The 17,500-nt window shown below is 32.8% G+C and overlaps 1 protein-coding gene across 5 annotated transcripts in view; it reads left to right on the top strand.

Annotated features, from left to right (window-relative positions):
- LOC137628779 (epidermal growth factor receptor kinase substrate 8-like) overlaps positions 1 to 17,500 on the top strand; it is a 182,913-nt gene that overhangs the window by 23,121 nt on the left and 142,292 nt on the right. For all 5 annotated transcript variants that reach the window (XM_068360008.1, XM_068360001.1, XM_068359991.1 and 2 more), the window contains 3 exons: positions 2,429 to 2,640; positions 3,219 to 3,374; positions 12,875 to 13,040. In XM_068360008.1, the coding sequence (XP_068216109.1) occupies positions 2,429 to 2,640; positions 3,219 to 3,374; positions 12,875 to 13,040 (534 nt within the window). The remainder of the gene's footprint in view (positions 1 to 2,428; positions 2,641 to 3,218; positions 3,375 to 12,874; positions 13,041 to 17,500) is intronic.

Raw genomic sequence — 17,500 nt, 5'->3', positions numbered from 1 at the left:
GAAGAAATGAGCCGTTAACGCTCACCGAAGAAAATAAATAAAACGAATGAACCGTTTTACACTTATTTATATCGCACTTATTAGTTCTGACAGTTTAAAAGCTACCTATAGTCAATTCTTTTTGGTGAGGCAGATTTGCACCGACTCGCAGGGGTGCCCTTTGAGCTTGGAAAAGTTTCCTGATCGCTGATTGGTTGGACAAGATAATTCTAACCAATCAGATAGCAGGAAACTTTACCGAGCTAAAAGGGCACTCCTTCGAGTCGGTGCAAATGCGCCTCATTAAAAAAAATAAGTTTTTTTATAGTGTATTGAGGTTTACCTCATAGATAACCCAGCGTTACTTTTGATAGAATATGAATTGATTATATAATCTTATTATTTTAATATAATTACATTTATCAAATTGTAGTCTAAATTTTTATTTTAGTATTAGTATTATTAATTTGGTTTATTTCTCTCTCTATTCCTGATGAACGAAGTTTTAAAACTACAAAAATAGATTTTAGTTTACCTTACCTTTTAACCGTATGTTGATCTCTTTACCACGTGCGGTCAATGGCAAAAATATCAAAATTATAGGCCTACATGCCATCTGATTATAATTGTATTATAAATTTGTTATGCATAAGGTACTTGATCATAAATAAACATATTGCATAGGTACATTTTTCTTCCCTCTCTAATATATTTCATTATTTGCTTAGTTGCCAATTGTGCATTTTAGTTAATTGTGGATTGACGATTAATTCTAATTATGAAAATAATAATGAAAATATGCCATTCATAAAATTTGTGATGAATTTAGACTCTGTAATTGACAAAGAAAGAGGGAATGAAAGGCAACTTAAGAAAATTCAGTAATAAGTGTTGTTATTATTATTTATTATTATTATTATTATTATTATTATTATTATTATTATTATTATTAAATGCTAAGCTACAACCCTAGTTGGAAAAGCAGAATGCTATAAGCCCAGGGGCCCCAACAGGGAAAATAGCCCAGTGAGGAAAGGAAATAAGGAAAAATAAAATATTTTAAGAAGAGTAACAACATTAAAATAAATATTTCCTATTTAAAGCATAAAAACTTTATCAAAACCAGAGGAAGAGAAACAAGATAGAACAGTGTGCCTGAGTGTACCCTCAAGCAAGAAAACTCTAACCCAAGACAGTGGATGACCATGGTACAGAGGCTGTGGCACTGTCCAAGTCCAGAGAGCAATGGTTTGATTTTGGAGTGTCCTTCTCCTAGAAGAGCTGCTTACCATAGCTGAAGAGTCTGTTCTACCCTTACCAAGAGGAAAGGGTAAATAGACTCTTTAGCTATGGTAAGCAGCTCTTCTAGGAGAAGGACACTCCAAAATCAAACCATTGCTCTCTGGACTTGGACAGTGCCACAGCCTCTGTACCATGGTCATCCACTGTCTTGGGTTAGAGTTCTCTTCCTTGAGGGTACACTGAGGCACACTGTTCTATCTATTTTCTCTTTCTCTTGTTTTGTTGAAGTTTTTATTGTTTATATAGGAAGTAGTTGTTTCAATGTTGTTACTATTCTTAAAATACTTTATTTTTCCTTGTTTCCTTTCCTCACTGAGCTGTTTTCCTTGTTGGGGCCCCTGGGCTTGTAGCATCCTGCTTTTCCAACTAGGGTTGTAGCTTGGCATTTAATAGTAGTAGTAGTAGCTCGAGCTAAAGGCTATTTTGATACATTATTAATAAAATTCTAATGCCAACGCAAAATACTCGTGAAAAAAGAGAAACATTATCGATATTTTCTAGACTAAACATTATCAATACGTAAGGTACTCCATATGTATGTAGTAGCTTATTCATCTGGCTTTCATGCTATTGCCTTTGTAAGTTGGTCCTCTCTTGTTTCCCCTAAGAACCAATAAAAGTTAAAAAATATGAATTTTAATTAGAATGTTTTGAAGTTAACCCCATGGTTTGCCACAATTTTATTCTGATCTTTAAGTGAAATCACAATTTAACCAGATTTCTAAAACAAGTTTAAAAATATAAATTTTGATTAAAATGTTTAGGACTTGATCCCAGACTTTGTCCAAATCTTATTTTTGCCTTTGGCGAAATCATAATTTAACAATTTTCCTTGTAAATCCAGCTAATCTTGCCATTTTATTTTAGACAAAAAAAAAAAATAATAATTAAAATTATATGGAATTAACCCCAAGCTTAGCCCCAATTTTAATTTTATCCTGGCCTTTGGTGAAATCATAGTTTAACAAAATTTCTAAAAGAAAATCCATCTAATCTAGGCCTTTTATTCCAGACAAGGGGAAACATAAATTTTAATGGAAATGCTTTGATGTTAACTCCAAGCTTAGCCCAATCTTATCCTGGTCTTTTATGAAATCATAATTTAACCAAATTTCTGAAAAAATCTAATCTATTCGTTTTATTTCAGACAATGGTTCCGTCGGAAGCGCAGACGACGGGCCCACCTACGTGTTGGAGCACTTGGCCACCTTCAGGGTATCTCACGAGTCTGACCTGATATACCCAGCCGATGGGATGCGTCGCCTCCTTCACATGGAGAAGACTTCGGGCATTTGGACTCAGAAAATGCTGATGAGGCTTGACAAGAAATGGGTCTACATCCAGTCACATGAGAATGGGGTAGAGTGAAGATTTTGTTCCTTGTTTTTATTTGTTGTTTGAATGGGTAGGGACATTCAAGGGTAGAATTATATTTACGGACAGGGAAACATTTCAAACAGAAAATATATGTTATCCTGTATTAAATAACAATATATAAGTGTCATTTTCGAAGGAAACGGGAGATTTTCTTTAGGGAAAAGTTGGTTTTTACCAGGAAAGTTTTCCCTGTCCTTAACTATAATGAAACCCATTCAAGGAGCTATTTACAGTATTTTCAGTTTATATATCCTAATGACAAACATAGCCTCGTATTCCAGTTTGCCTGTAGGTAAAATATAGGTGTCAAAAGGATTTTTGTTGTATGCCTAATTTGCTGAAAAAAAAAAAAATTCTTTTTAGGATTTCAAAGTAAAGCAATGCAGTTTTTTTTTTTTTTCAAATCATCTACTTTAGTTTTTATTTCTACCCAATTTGATAAGAATGTTAGTTGTACTGTGGAATATATATTTGAAGGAGACAGAAACGCTAAAAAATATTCACTGTTTTCATATATTCTCCTGTAAAATATGCCATTGACACAATCATTACTTTTTCAGGACACAGTCGAAAAATTCCCAATGGAGTTGATACGTGAACCAACAGCTTTTACTAGTGATGATCCTAAGGAACTGTACAACAATATATTCATATTTGTTGTGGCTGAGGATCCCAAGAGAAATTACCAAAATCCTACTGAGATGCATATTTTCCAGGTAAGAAATTATTTTTTAGGCAATCTTCAGGGCATTAGGAATTATTTATTTTACGTATTATACTGTATCGCAGAATATCTCTATGAAACTTCCCTGAAGTTCATATTGCTGCTTCTTCAGAAGCGGGGTTTATCAATATTAATTCCTAAATTTTATCGTCTTTTTTTTTTCGTACCTTTCAAAAGACACATGCCCCCATTAAAGTAATGAGTCAGTCTAACAATTAATTTTAAGGTGAATGCTAAGAGTTTTACAGTTTTCAGTTCTCTCTGTTGAAGTGTTTTGTCAAGAAATGGATCTCCCAATCCAAAGTGTGACAAGTGTTTATTGCATTGTGAATTGATAAGTACCGTACTTGATTGATTAGCATTTCTGCACAGGGAAAGCACTGAGGTTTAGGTAACCTCTGAGAGGAGTAGGATATTTCGTGGTTCCTCTCATTATTCATGTTCCAACTTAGTGTTCATGAAGGTGAAGAATTAGCGTCGAGTCAGCCTGATTGTATATTCTGACATGTGCAAGTCGCTAAAGCTAAATGAATGCAATTTTTTTCTGACAAAATTAATTTGGTATGTTTGTATATGCAGGTATATATGTGTATTTGTATGGGACATAAACATTAAGAATTTTTGACCTCTTCAGAACCAAGGAAGAAATTGCAACCAGACTAAGCATAAAGAATAGTTAGATAAAGGAGATTCAAGTTTTATTAAAGTACGACCATGTCCCTTTCCAGAGAATATTAAGAAATATAAAAAAGGGCGAAATAGTTTGAAAATCTAGGTTGTAACGATAGTATTCTGCTTCTCAGCTAGGGTGGCTGCCTGGCTATTACTAAATTTACTACTACTGTTGGTTTAGAAATTATAATACTGAAGTGTAAACTTTTGTATGTTTTGTAGATTGAGAAGTTTATATTTTTTCAAAGAATAGGCATCCGGACTAGGATGGGGACAAAAAATGTTACAAAGCTATAAAGTACTTGGGAATTTGTTGATTTTTTAATTCTTTTGAACAAAAGGGCTAAAAGTTTGTCAAAATTATATGCAATCATATTCATATAATTCAGATTAACGTTTTTAAAGGATTTGGCCCAAAAGCCCAGCATTAGTATGCAATTGGTATTCAAAATGTATAGAGTACAGTATAAGGAAAATCTTATTGATATAATTACAAGTGCAGAAAAGAGCCTCGGTTGAATATTGTGGTCCATAGACATCTTGCTTGATATAGCCTTCCTTATCTCTTAAAGCTGTGATAAATTACCTACAAATTTTTGTTTAGTGAGGCTGCTCTGCTTGTCTCGGTTTCAATTAAGTAGGAAGAATTTTAGGAAGGGAACTTTTAAGGAAATTTACTGGTTTGTCGTAATCTGGTAAAAAATGCATTTAGTTCATGTAATCAAATCAGTCCACTCTCTGAATAATGTTAACCATCACTAACAGAATCGCTTAATTTACGCTTTATGGACACTTTATTGTCCTTTTTTACATTGATACATTCAACTTTCACAAGAAATCTGCATGGTTAACTCACGGGCATTGCGTGGTTGACTTTTGCAAATTGTGTACTAGTCATTTTAGTACTTGTCTACAATAAAATGGCCATACGAAGCAAATTGTTTCTTACAGACCAATGCAATGCTCGTAACACTGTTTGAATTTGCATGCTCATGTTCTGATTTTCTCGTATTCAAAGTTATTCTTAACCTGAGGTACTACTGTATTATAGAAATATCTGTATCTAAACAATTCTTGAGATTATTTTGAGTTAATGGGTTTTGGGGTTTGCAATGAATATTTACAATACATTCCATGATAAAATATTTGTGAAAAGTTTAAATAGACAAGCACTTTAAATTGGTGCTCTACAACAGTTGTGCTCTTGTAAATTAACTATTTTTATACTTGAAAATGAAGGAGCACTCGGCTAGTTATGTGATCAGATCATGGAAGCAGAAAATTCCTTTTTTTTAATGCCCCCTAATTACCTTTTTCCATTTTGTTGGGTTCCTATATCTAGTCTCCCTAGGATGACTATTTATCAAGTGCTTAGTGTGGCATACTGTAGATGGGATTAAAGTTTATATTTCATGTGCTTGCAGCCCTAGTTGCATTGCTTTATACTTTTTAATTTACAGCTACAGTATTCCCTTTAAACTCGTACTTAGCTATCTAGCTCCTTTAAACTTACCTCGTTCCATTATCAATCCAGTTTTCAGAACATATTCTGTGAACAAGTACTTCAGACTTTATTATTGTGGTATAGTTAGATTATGAAAATAATGACTGCAAGCCATATACTGTATCAGACTTCATAATTTAATTTTTGTTCCTATTGTGAAGGCTGGAAATAGTGAATTAAAATTCCCTTTCGTTTTTGCAAGGTGTTAAAAGTGGGAACTTGCGGCAAAAGGTGATGGATACAAAATTGTTTCAAATTAATATTTGTTGAGTTGCTGTGAAAGATGTCTTGTCGAACTTTTGTTCTTTTTACATGATTTAGTAGAAAGCCATGTAATGGCAGTCAGACTATGTAGTGGGAATATCTGTACAGAGGATATGTCCATGTTATTTAATGTTAGGTATGAAGTTAACCTTTCTATAAATAAGCTAAAAAATATGGAATGGGTCATTGCTGTTAAAAGTTACATTGAGGAAGAATTTTACTTTACAATATCTTATATCAGATAACTATTGATAATGTAGAGAAATAATGGTATCCTCTAGAATTTATAATAAAATTTCATTATGAAACCATTGGTATTTCATTCATCTAAGTTGGTCATTTGCTTTTATTATAATGGGGTTTCTCTTTGCTTTTAGATTTTATACCTCTTCTTGCATGAGGTAACTCTGTTTCCTCTGGTCTTAGTGTAGAGTTTTGCATGAGATCAAATCATCATTTTTGTAGATTTCATTTTCTGCCCTCAGAAAAAAAATTTATCTGAACTTGACATTGGATTATACAATTCTCATCTTGTCATGGTGGAAATTCTCTTCTAGTATAAACGAAGCATTAGTGTTTTGGTGCAGTGATATTCTCTTGAAATATTCCTCTCCTGCGATAAGATTGATGTAGAAGCTGGTTGGATATAATTTTCTTATCTCCTCTTGAGATTAGTATAATTGTGTTTAATGTAATTTATTTTGAATGAAAATATTATGTTAAAAAGTAGTGTTGAAATATAAAAAAAAATCTTCTTGTGTGTCCATGGATTTGGATGCAATGTTAGCTGTCTGTAAACGTCATTTTTTAAATGGGTTATATACTTAACGAAAACTGACAGTATAATTGGGACTTTGACTTTTTGAGACTTATCCTGATTTATCTTATCTCTATTTTTAGATAAGGTGTTCTCTCTATGTTGTTATTAATTTTTTGTAATCGAGGTTTATGGTTATGAGAGGATTTACTTTTATTGAAGTTGTTCGGCATCCATTTTTTATGTACTGTAAGTGTAGATTTTTATCATGAATAATTTTCTCTTGAATTTGGGTTGTTTGATCTATTTCAAAATCTATCTAGATTTTGCAGTTTGAGTGGGGAACTAAGGTAATTGAGTTTTGAATGTGCCAAATAATTGGAAACTTGTTACTTGTATATCAATAAACGGATTTTGAAGCAAAGCGAAAAATCTATTTTTAGGTGATTTGGCCATGTCGTCCTGATGGAAGCTTCGTATTGGCAGGGCTGGAGGCACAAGTATGTGTCTTTCCTATTTCCTCAGAGCGAACACTATTCGGGGTGAAGATTGCCATGTGTCGTATCAAGATATACGTCCCTTGATATGAGATATCCTTAAGAAAAATTTTAAGGATACTCGCGCCAGGAGTTAGAATTCTGGAGACCTATGGTCAATTCCCTGGGAGTAACCAAATATCCCTTAGAAAGCTGCCAATAGGAAGCTTCCATCAGGACGACATGGCTTGAGCCCAAAAAGACGTTAAGTTATTGTTCAGGCAGAATTTTCAGTCCCAAAAGTTTGTTTACCTTTCAATTTCAAGAGCGTATATTGTGAACTGTAAGTTTAGAATTGTTACTCGCAAAAGCAGATTTGTTAGTACAGTATTTCTGGTATTTTTTTTCCTAGTCTATTCTAATTTATTGATTAGGTCTTGCTTCTCTCTAGCAAATCTCAGTTGATGATTGCCATATATTAAGACTCGTCTTGTTAATGAATCCTTGTAGGACTTTTGTAACGTCTCTAGGTCCTTTCTTTATTATTATTATTATTATTATTATTATTATCATTATTATTATTATCATTATTATTATTATTATTATTATTATTATTATCATCATCATTTATTATTATTATTTATTTTTTATTTTTTTATATTTATTTATCATTTATTCATTATTTATTTGTTATTTATTGTTGTTTGTTTACTTTTGTTTGTTGTTTGTTTATTTTTGTTTGTTGTTTGTTTGTCGTTTGTTTGTTTGTTTGTTATTATTAACCGAGTTACACCCCTTGTTCTTTTTTTCTTTCATTGCACCTTCCCGAAAACTTTCTTCAGTTTTTGTCTGCTTCCAATTTTATTTGGCTTTAACTTGTTCTTCTAATTTATCAGTATTACATATCTGTTGAATGGAAATGGATGTTTCTTAGATAATTGGACTACCAGGGAGGTTAAGGCTCAATGACATCAAGTTTTGAAAGTTTGTGTGAGCCCTATTTGGATACGAACTGATAATAGCTACACCAGAGGAAGGATAAATCTATGTCTTTATTTTATTTTAAGATTTCAAAATACTATTATATTTGAGAAATTGGATAGATGAAAATGTAATGGCTTTAAAGAATAATAGAATGTATAATATATCGGGATAAAATATTAAGATAAAACTTGACCTTGGGTTAGCAATGCTATGTATGTTATCACTTACAGTTTTTATCAAAATTAATGTAATCTGTAAAGATATTCTTTTTATGAAAGGCATCCATAAACAAGTTGGGTAACTAATTCTGTTTATGGCCATGATCAATTAGAATAATAAATTCTGTACTATATAGTAAAGTACTTAAATGTAAAGTACTGTACTGTACAGCCGTGTGAAACTCTTTAGTATTGTACTGTTTCTTATTACAGATATATTTTTATAACTTCAAGTAAGATACAACACTAAACCCGCTATCATTAAGTTGTTTATACAGAGGAGCTACTTGTCCCCAAAATAGGGGAAGAAATTAAAAAGGTTTATATGCCTTGGAGAATGTCCTCACCATTGAGGCACGTAGCTGTTCTCTTGTCTTAAATGCAAAACACTCAAAGCTAATACAGACTCTGAAGCCCCTGCTGAAAATGTACTGTATTATGAAGAAAGGTCAGGTAATTTAAAATCAGATAAAATAAAATGCTGCATTTTAAGATTTTTGTTTATAAGCAGTAATGATGGGTTTGTGGTAGCCTATTAGTAACTTCCTAACCTGGCGATCTTCTGGACCGGGGTTAGTCCTGCTCAAGCTCGATAGTTTCATGTAATGCCTGCAACCTCACCATTCTTATGAGCTAAGGATGAAGGGGTTTGGATGAGCCTATAGGTCTACCTGCTGAGTCATCAGCAGTCATTGGCTGATGGTCCTAGCTTGGGTGGAGAAGGGGTTTTGATCATATGTATACTGTATATGGTCAGTCTCTAGGGTATTGCTCTGCTAAGGTACGCATTGTCCAGCTCGGGCATTGTCATTGTCCCTTGCCTCTTCCATTCTTGAGTGACCTTTAAACCTGTCAAGGCAGGAAATTAAATTGAAATTTATTGAAAAGGGTAACTGATAAGTCCTATACAAGTCAAAATGTCTTTAGGTGTACTGCACAATAGAAGGCTTAAGAGCTAAAAGACAACCAGAATTACTGGTCTTTCTTTGTAATAACGATAATAATTTAATCATTCTATCCACAACGAGAAGGGAGAGCTGAGATTTATAAATAATCTTGGAAGTAGCTGTCTTCGAAAACTAAGATAAAACAGCATTAGTACTTGCTCTAAGCAAATTGTTAGAGTATTCTTCAACAATAAGTTTTTGCAAAGTTTAAAAGGGATATATTTCATCGCCTTTGGGGTATTCCTTTTTTTTTATCCTCATCTTTGATTACATTCGAGATCCTCCTTTTTTTCATCCTCCTCTTTCATCACATTTGGGAGCTTTTTTATTTCCATCCTCACCTTACAGTACAGAATGATGAACGAAGTCACTATTTACTTTCATTTATGTTTGTTTACAACTGGTACAAGAGCTGATGTGCATTTATATGAATGACTCATTTCAGTAATAGAAGTACTATTGCTTATATTAACCCCACTAAAGTTAACCCTGATGAGCAGGTGGCTGAGCTTGCAAGTTTAGCAGCAGTATGGTCTGTAAGGTACAGTGACTATTCAGAAACCTTGATGAATGGAACACTGTTACCACTAGATCCAACATGAGAGGTTAGGTTAGACTTTAATAACTAGTTAGTTGAAAACAGAGTTATTGCATTTAATTGAAGACTCACTGGCATTCTGATATTCAACAAAGGAAGCTAAATAACTTAGGGCTTTTGAAACTCATCACTTTCAAAACTTAGCTGGTTAAATGCTGCTTTAGAGAACAGTTCTGACATGTCATCATGGGCTTTTGAAACTCATCACTTTCAAAACTTGGCTGGTTAAATGCTGCTTTAGAGAACAGTTCTGACATGTCATCATAGTTATCATCCCCACTATAAACTACTAGCCTAGTCTTCTCTGGATTTTCTCCTGAACTATTTATTTGTGCTTTGAACTTTAAAAAACTATCCATGAGAGGAAGAGGAAGTTATTCAAATACCTCGCAGTCATGCCTAATCGATACGACTAAGAAACTGAAATAGGTAACAAAGAACCTTGGGCGCATCACCGCTTTGCCTTATCCAATTGAGTACTACTGTGTGTCAATACAGTATTTAAACTAGAGGCATGTGTCTATTGAAAGGAAAGAAAATTTGAAATTTTCTAAAATTTTAGGGTGATATATATGGACTAAGTTTTTAGAGAAGAAACCATATGAACATTAGGGGAGGTTTATAGTAATAATGGCCTTTGAAGATCATGACCTTTTATCACTTTCCCAGATCAGATCATTGCTAGGTCTATGTTGTAAGTTTCGTCATTAGATTCATTACAGGTATTGTGCAGTATTACTATCTTTGGTCACACACAAAGTTACCCAACAATGAGTTGGGATGATAATATCTAGAGTCTATAAAACCGTTGGAAATTATTTTAATCTGTGATAAAATGACTGATTGTGGAGTTTGTGAAAGCAAAGAAAGAATGTGGACCTTTTGATAAGAACTTCAGCCTAAGGTTATGACTTATAAAAGGATCAAGGATTACAAAAACATGATCCATGTGATTATAGAGCTGTTTTATTCTTTATAGACCCATTTGGTGATTAATACATACATATATACATATACCAAGGCACTTCCCCCAATTTTGGGGGGTAGCTGACATCAACAAATGAAACAAAAACAAAAAAGGGGACCTCTACTCTCTACGTTCCTCCCAGCCTGACAAGGGACTCAACCGAGTTCAGCTGGTACTGCTAGAGTGCCACAGCCCACCCTCTCACATTATCCACCACAGATGAAGCTTCATAAATACTTGAGATGTATGAGAGGAAATTTGAGATGGCATAATAACTTATTTCTGCTGTGAAACTGAATATCCTTGCTTAATTTGATACAGTTATTATACTTGTAGGGTAATAAGTGTAATTTGATTTTATACAGTTGGTACAGTATTGCTGTATTCAGAATCTATACTGGAACTTCACAAATGTTTAACTGTCCTTGATTTGTGTTTCTCAACTGTACTGTGTATCACTTGTAAATTGCTTTAATATATTTTGTTTTTGGTTAAGAAAAGGTTATTGAAGATTTGAGTAATTGGTAGGATATTAATTTGTACACACCTGATTAAAGTGCAGTACTGTATCTGAATTGGAAATGGTACTCTACAAGTTATTGCATTTAGATGTTTGCAACTGTTTGAATTTGAATAATTAGATCGCAAGATCCATTCTTGTGAAATTATCAGTATGCAGAATGCTGTATTAGAATTTTGGTCTTGATATTGACAGTTTCTAGCATAAAAGTCCTTCAAGTGATTATAAATCCTTATTATTTATGTAGGTTTAAATGTTAAAATTTATTAACAGTATCACAGACATAAAAACTGTGTACACTATATAATACTTTGTTGAATTGGGAGTGTTTGGTATAATTTTTTACAGAAGTAATACCCCCAATTTATATTGGTTTGATAAACTTTATTTCTGACTTAACGTTCCTCTACCTTAAATATTAAATACAATAATAGAATCCCCGCTACGCTGTTTTACGTTGGTCTCTACATCATACAATAACAAAGTACTGTACTGTACAGTACTGTACTTCACATGGAAGCTTATAAATGTAGGGATCTAGTTTTATAAAATGATAACAAGGTGTAAATACCTCATAGTTATCAGTACTAGTTTAAGTCAATTTATAGGGGAAAAATTTGACCTAATTTTAAAAGAAAAATCTGGCCTAATCTTAAAAGCCTTACATCAGGTTTCTTGGAGCCAATTAACGTCGTATAGTAGGGTATTACCGTACTGTACTCCTTATTTTGATTGACAAGTTAGTGTTTTATGTCTAAGTATTCTTTCAAGTTTTTTACATTCCATATTTGCTCAAAAATAACTTTCTCTGATGACATTGATGATGATAAATCATGAATTGAGTGTGTGTAACCAAGTGATTATCCAGAATTTTCGTAGTTTACAAGTACTGTGCTACTGTACATAATTAAATCCAAAGAAATACTCCACCAATTGCAGTGTTCAGAATTAGCAATTTTTTTTCTTCGGTCTGTAAGAATATTGCAATACTGTAGGGTACAGTACTTTTACTTGCAATTTTTTATAATTTAACATATTTAAGCTGTCTTTAAACACATACCAATGATAGGTGAAGTACTTCCTAGTGAGGAGTTTAAGAAATTTATATGTTATTAAATTAACTGTTACAAAAATCATACAGTACTGTACTTTAAAAAGACAAGATTGATACATTAACTTTCAGTTAAGCGAATAAGAACTAATTTTCTTAACTGTTTATTTGTTTGTAGGATTTTATTGTATTGTAAATTTACTGTTGTCATATGTTGCTTTGATCATAGATTTATTTTCCTTTTTAATCTCTTATTCTAAAGCATCATTTCACTTATATTAGTATATCAACAGGCAAGCATGTTTTATTTTTTTATGGACATTATAGATATGAAATCAAGAGATACTGCACCGTTTTGATTGGGTGCCTCAGAAAAGTATAAGTAATAGACGTTTTCTTTCGTCTAAACAGATACTCGGTTTCCTTATACAGTATGGTGTTTAAATTAAATGGAGGCTTTGTTATAATTTTTTGGATAAAGATTGATTTTAGGCTGAGAGTAATTTCCAATTCTTGTCCCCTTGACTTTTCCAGTGCCTCCGTATCAGCGCCAAAGATGTTGTGGAAGAGGTTAAACTTTTCATGTCAGGAAAGGGGTCCTCAGCTCGAGGGAGGGGTGCCCGAAGAGAGCATATCCCCCCTCCTCCGCAGGAACCTGCACCAGAGCCTCCTCTAGCCAATGGATACAGGGGTGATTTCTGTGAGTACAAAGCACTATATTTTATAACCAGGGATGAATTCACTCTAGATAATCTATACCGGACTCAAATCCGTTTTTATTTTTTTATGGCACCTTTTTTTTCTAGATCAAGGTTGATAAAATCTGTTGTATAGTATTATTTGCGAATGGTACAGAGCTTTATGTTTCTCCGTGCTATACTGTATTGTCTAAATTATTTTTCCTAGAATAAATTTTATAGAGATCCATTTAGATTATAAACAACTACAATACAAAATTTGTCATTAATATTTCAGAATGCTATCTAGGAGTTAATACAATGAACCTTTAAAAATTGATGTATATTATTGATATTGTTGATACTCATCAAGGATCTAATTTCTTTAGTCTCAGGAGACAAGAAGTGGTGTTTGATTAAGTAGCACATTACCATAAAGTAAAAATTTGGGTAGTTTTGCCACAATAAAACTACTGTAATAGTACGTGGATTCATCCCTGGTTTTTTTGTTTGTTTGTCATTCTTTATTTATTTATTGACCTCCCGTGAAGCCAAAGTATATCCAATTTCTAAGCAAAATATTTGTAGATGGAGCAAATTGCTGGTGTTGTATTGACGTAAGTACAGTGTATCTTCTTTCCTTCTTTCTTATTTGTATTATTTGAAATATTGTACATTTTATGACTTGAATGTTGTACTAAGTTTTAACTTTTATTGGTTATGGGGAAAATATTTCTCATGTAAGAAGCATCTTATGATGGTTAATATTTTTTTTAGAATTTTGTACATTTTATGACTTCTTGGGATTTTTGTACAACGTTATAACTTCTATAAAATATGGGGAATATATTTCGCATGTGAGAAACATCTTATGATGGTTAATGTTTTAAAAATTCTATGGAAAATATAATTTTGGTTTTTGGAAGAAAATGTACAGCACTTTTATATTGATTATCTTCGTTATTGTAATGAAAGTCAATCAAGCAACAGTATAAGTTTTGTTATTGTGGTAATTTTTTTATGAATAAGAAAGAAAATTATTACTGTACAAATTCTACTTAGATTCTGGGAAGACCATAAAATGCAGTATACGGTAGATACTTTCTCATGATATTAAGTATGGAGTTCATCGTATAGTTGAGCTCAACTAACACAAACGACTAAGTTAATGGACCTCTAAAATAAGTTTTGGTGCTTACTATGATTTAAATCTGAATACGTTCTGGATTTATTGAATAAATTAGAGAAGATTTATATTCTAAAAAAAGTGCTGCAGTCTAAGAATTTATATCTATAGAATAATTGAAGTATTTAGACTGAGATAACGAGATACTCGCTCCCATGTGAATCTTCTCAATTCATTTGAAAAGGAAGTAACTTAAGTAATTCAAGTTTCCGTTGAGTAATTTAAGTTTCTCATGACGGCTGATAGTTTACAAATTAACAAATTTCAGGACAATAGTAGCAGAATTTAGTCTTGAATCTATAATGTAATTTTTATGTAATTTACAAAAGATTAAATTTTTCGCAAATTCTAATGAATTTAAGCACATTTATTATTATTATTATTGTTATTATTATTATTATTATTATTATTATTATCATTATTATTATTATTATTATTATTATTTGCCGAGCTACAACCTTAGCTGGAAAAGCAGAATGCTTCAATATGGAAAGCCTTTAGGGACAGCCAAATAGGTTCTGGTCAAATCAGCGACAATGTTTTGTAACTTGTTTCGCAACTTGTTTCGTAACTATCTACATGCTGTTATTGGTGGAAGTGTTGGTTTCTCTCAAAGCAGTTATTACACTTTTGAAATACAAAGCAATGGAGAGGGGTTCATGTTAAGGGGCCTGGCTCCACTCCATGAGAACTTACCTTAGATTAGAAAAATAACCCTTTGGATGCCTTCTTCCCAAGGGAAATCATACCAGGTTTCCTTTTGTTGCGTAAAAGGTAGACACCAAGGAATGCGTAAATATTTTTACCGAGATCAGTTTAGGCTAGCCAATGCACCTCGTTTCATGTTTCAAATGACTGCTTATGCCAATGGGATAAATGAAAGAAGAAGAATAATAATTTCAAGAGAGGGGGAAAGGAAGAAGGGTAGCTGATTAGATTTGACTTGAAATAACTTCAGTTAGCTAAGGACTGTAGCCATGTATTTATGCTTCAAATAAAAAGAAATACAATTTGACAATGAAAGAAACCCTATCCAGTATAAGGGTTGTGGTACCCTATTGGAAACATTCCTGCCTGACGAACCTGCTGGAATGGAGTTTGAGACCCACTCAAACTCTATAGTTTTTGTAGTGTTTGTAATCTCTTCATTTTTGTGAGCATATATGTTTATCTGGAGAAGGGGCTTGGGCATTGATTTAATGTATATATGTTCAGTCTCTAGAGCTTTGTCCTAGCATTGCCACTGTCCCTTGCCTCTACCATAAGAAAACGGGAACATAAAAAGGGGGCTACCGTTAGGTCTGCAATCTTTGGTGTAAACTTAACAGTTCCTTCTTTTACATTAAGCAAGATGGCTCTACCATTGACTGGTAGATCTGGTTTGAAAGTAATAAGAAACTCTTATCATCCTCATTTCTGGTGTTCTGAGACTAAACAAACTATTTTACTTTTTGGTCCCAGAAAATTAAAACCCTTTTGATAGATCTTTATGATTATGGTGTATCCTCAAGTGGTTGGTATTTTCCCTTATTTTTTTTTTATAAAGGCAGTGGATTTTTAGCTCCTACATTTTCTGTTATTTTGCACTTAGAGAAATAGTAATGTTATTCCATTAAAAAAAATGTTTTGGTATTAGCCCTACTGAGTACTACCCTATTTCCATAAATCCCATACTGTATTCTCTAAAGTTTTTTAAAGGCATTTGTCAAAACTAATAAATGTGGATGGTGTTCCCAGGTTTACTATATGGCTTTAGCAAAGGCATTGGAGCATGTGATGTCCTTCTTACAATCTCTAATGCTGTATAGAAATCCATTGATTGTGGTCAGGAAATTCGAATGATTGGCCTTGATTTTAGTACTTCCTTTGATAGTGATAATCATGTGGCCCTTGTTTTTAAATCCACAGTTAGGAGTGGGTGGATCTTTTCTTGGAATTTTTATCGATTTTTTAAAGTAATACTGTAGATTGCAGGAATGTGATATCTGGTGTTCCTTAAGGTAACATACTTTGCCCATTCATTTTCATACTATATTATCATATGTGGTTTTGGCGTAGAAAACAAGCTCATTGTATATGCAGATGATGCTACTCTCTTTGCCTTATTTCCTTCTCCTGAATGTTGATGTGGGATGGCCGAATTCCTTAATAAAGATTTAGCTAAAATTAGTGTTGAGTGCAAATTTTAGGGCATGAAGTTGAACCCCAGCAAATTTCTAAGTATGACTGTTAGTAGTTCATGGCTGGTGGCTCCTCAACATCCAGATCTCAGTATTGATAATGTTTCTTAAACTATATGGCTCCCTTAAAATTTTGGGTGCTATTTTTTATTGCAAATTTACACACACACACACACACACACGCATATATATATATATATATATATATATATATATATATATATATATATATATATATATATATATATATACATTAATATATGTGTAAATTTGGCAAGTTTAATTATTTTCCTGGCATTAGCTACCTCCTCTCAAATAAGAAAGAATCATTTATAGAAAAAAATTCCCACTGTAATGATAAAAATGAGGAAAAAATAATACTTCTTCTATTAGCGTGCTTTTTTCCCATTCGTATGGGGTAACAAGGTGGCCTTCTTTTGAAGGACTTTGCTTTGGCTGTTGGGGTACACTAACACTAAAGCAATAATAAACCAAAAGACAATATACGCAGTATAACATCAGACCACTGAAACAGCAGGTCATCCACCTGCCTTTTACCTTTTACCTGATTGAGACTAATTGGTTTGATTCAACAATTCACTTAAATGTTTTGAGTCAGTTTCTCCTGAGAAAACCAGCCTGATTCAGAGACTTGAATTGACACACATTTTTGTTTAGTCGAGAGTGAAGGATTGGAAAGAGAAGTGCTGTCTCATTACTCAGGGTGTGACTTGATTTTATTTTTTAGTTGGAACTTCCATTTCTTTTCCTTCTTGCTCTATTTCTTTTGATTGAACTTATATTTGTTAAGGTGGAGAGGATTGTTATATTTTGCATATTTTATAATTGTTGAACTATTTACCAGTTTTTTACTGTTCAGTAATTTTAGTAATCTAAGATTCTTAAAACTGTTAAAGATGTGCAAATTATCGTATAGTACCATGTTTATTTTTTCCTTATTTCGTTTCCTCGCTGGGCTGTATTTCCATGTTCGAGCCCTTAGGCTTGTAGCATCCTGCTTTTCATATTAGGGTTGTAGCTTGGCTAGTAATTATATTAATGATAATGTACTCATTAGTTAGTTAAAATCATCCAATCATGAAGAAATTTGATGCAA

This window comes from Palaemon carinicauda, chromosome 2 (assembly GCF_036898095.1).
Source record: "Palaemon carinicauda isolate YSFRI2023 chromosome 2, ASM3689809v2, whole genome shotgun sequence".
Lineage (NCBI taxonomy): Eukaryota > Metazoa > Arthropoda > Malacostraca > Decapoda > Palaemonidae > Palaemon > Palaemon carinicauda.
Note: the sequence above shows the minus strand (reverse complement) of the source record. Positions and strands in the feature narration are given on the sequence as shown.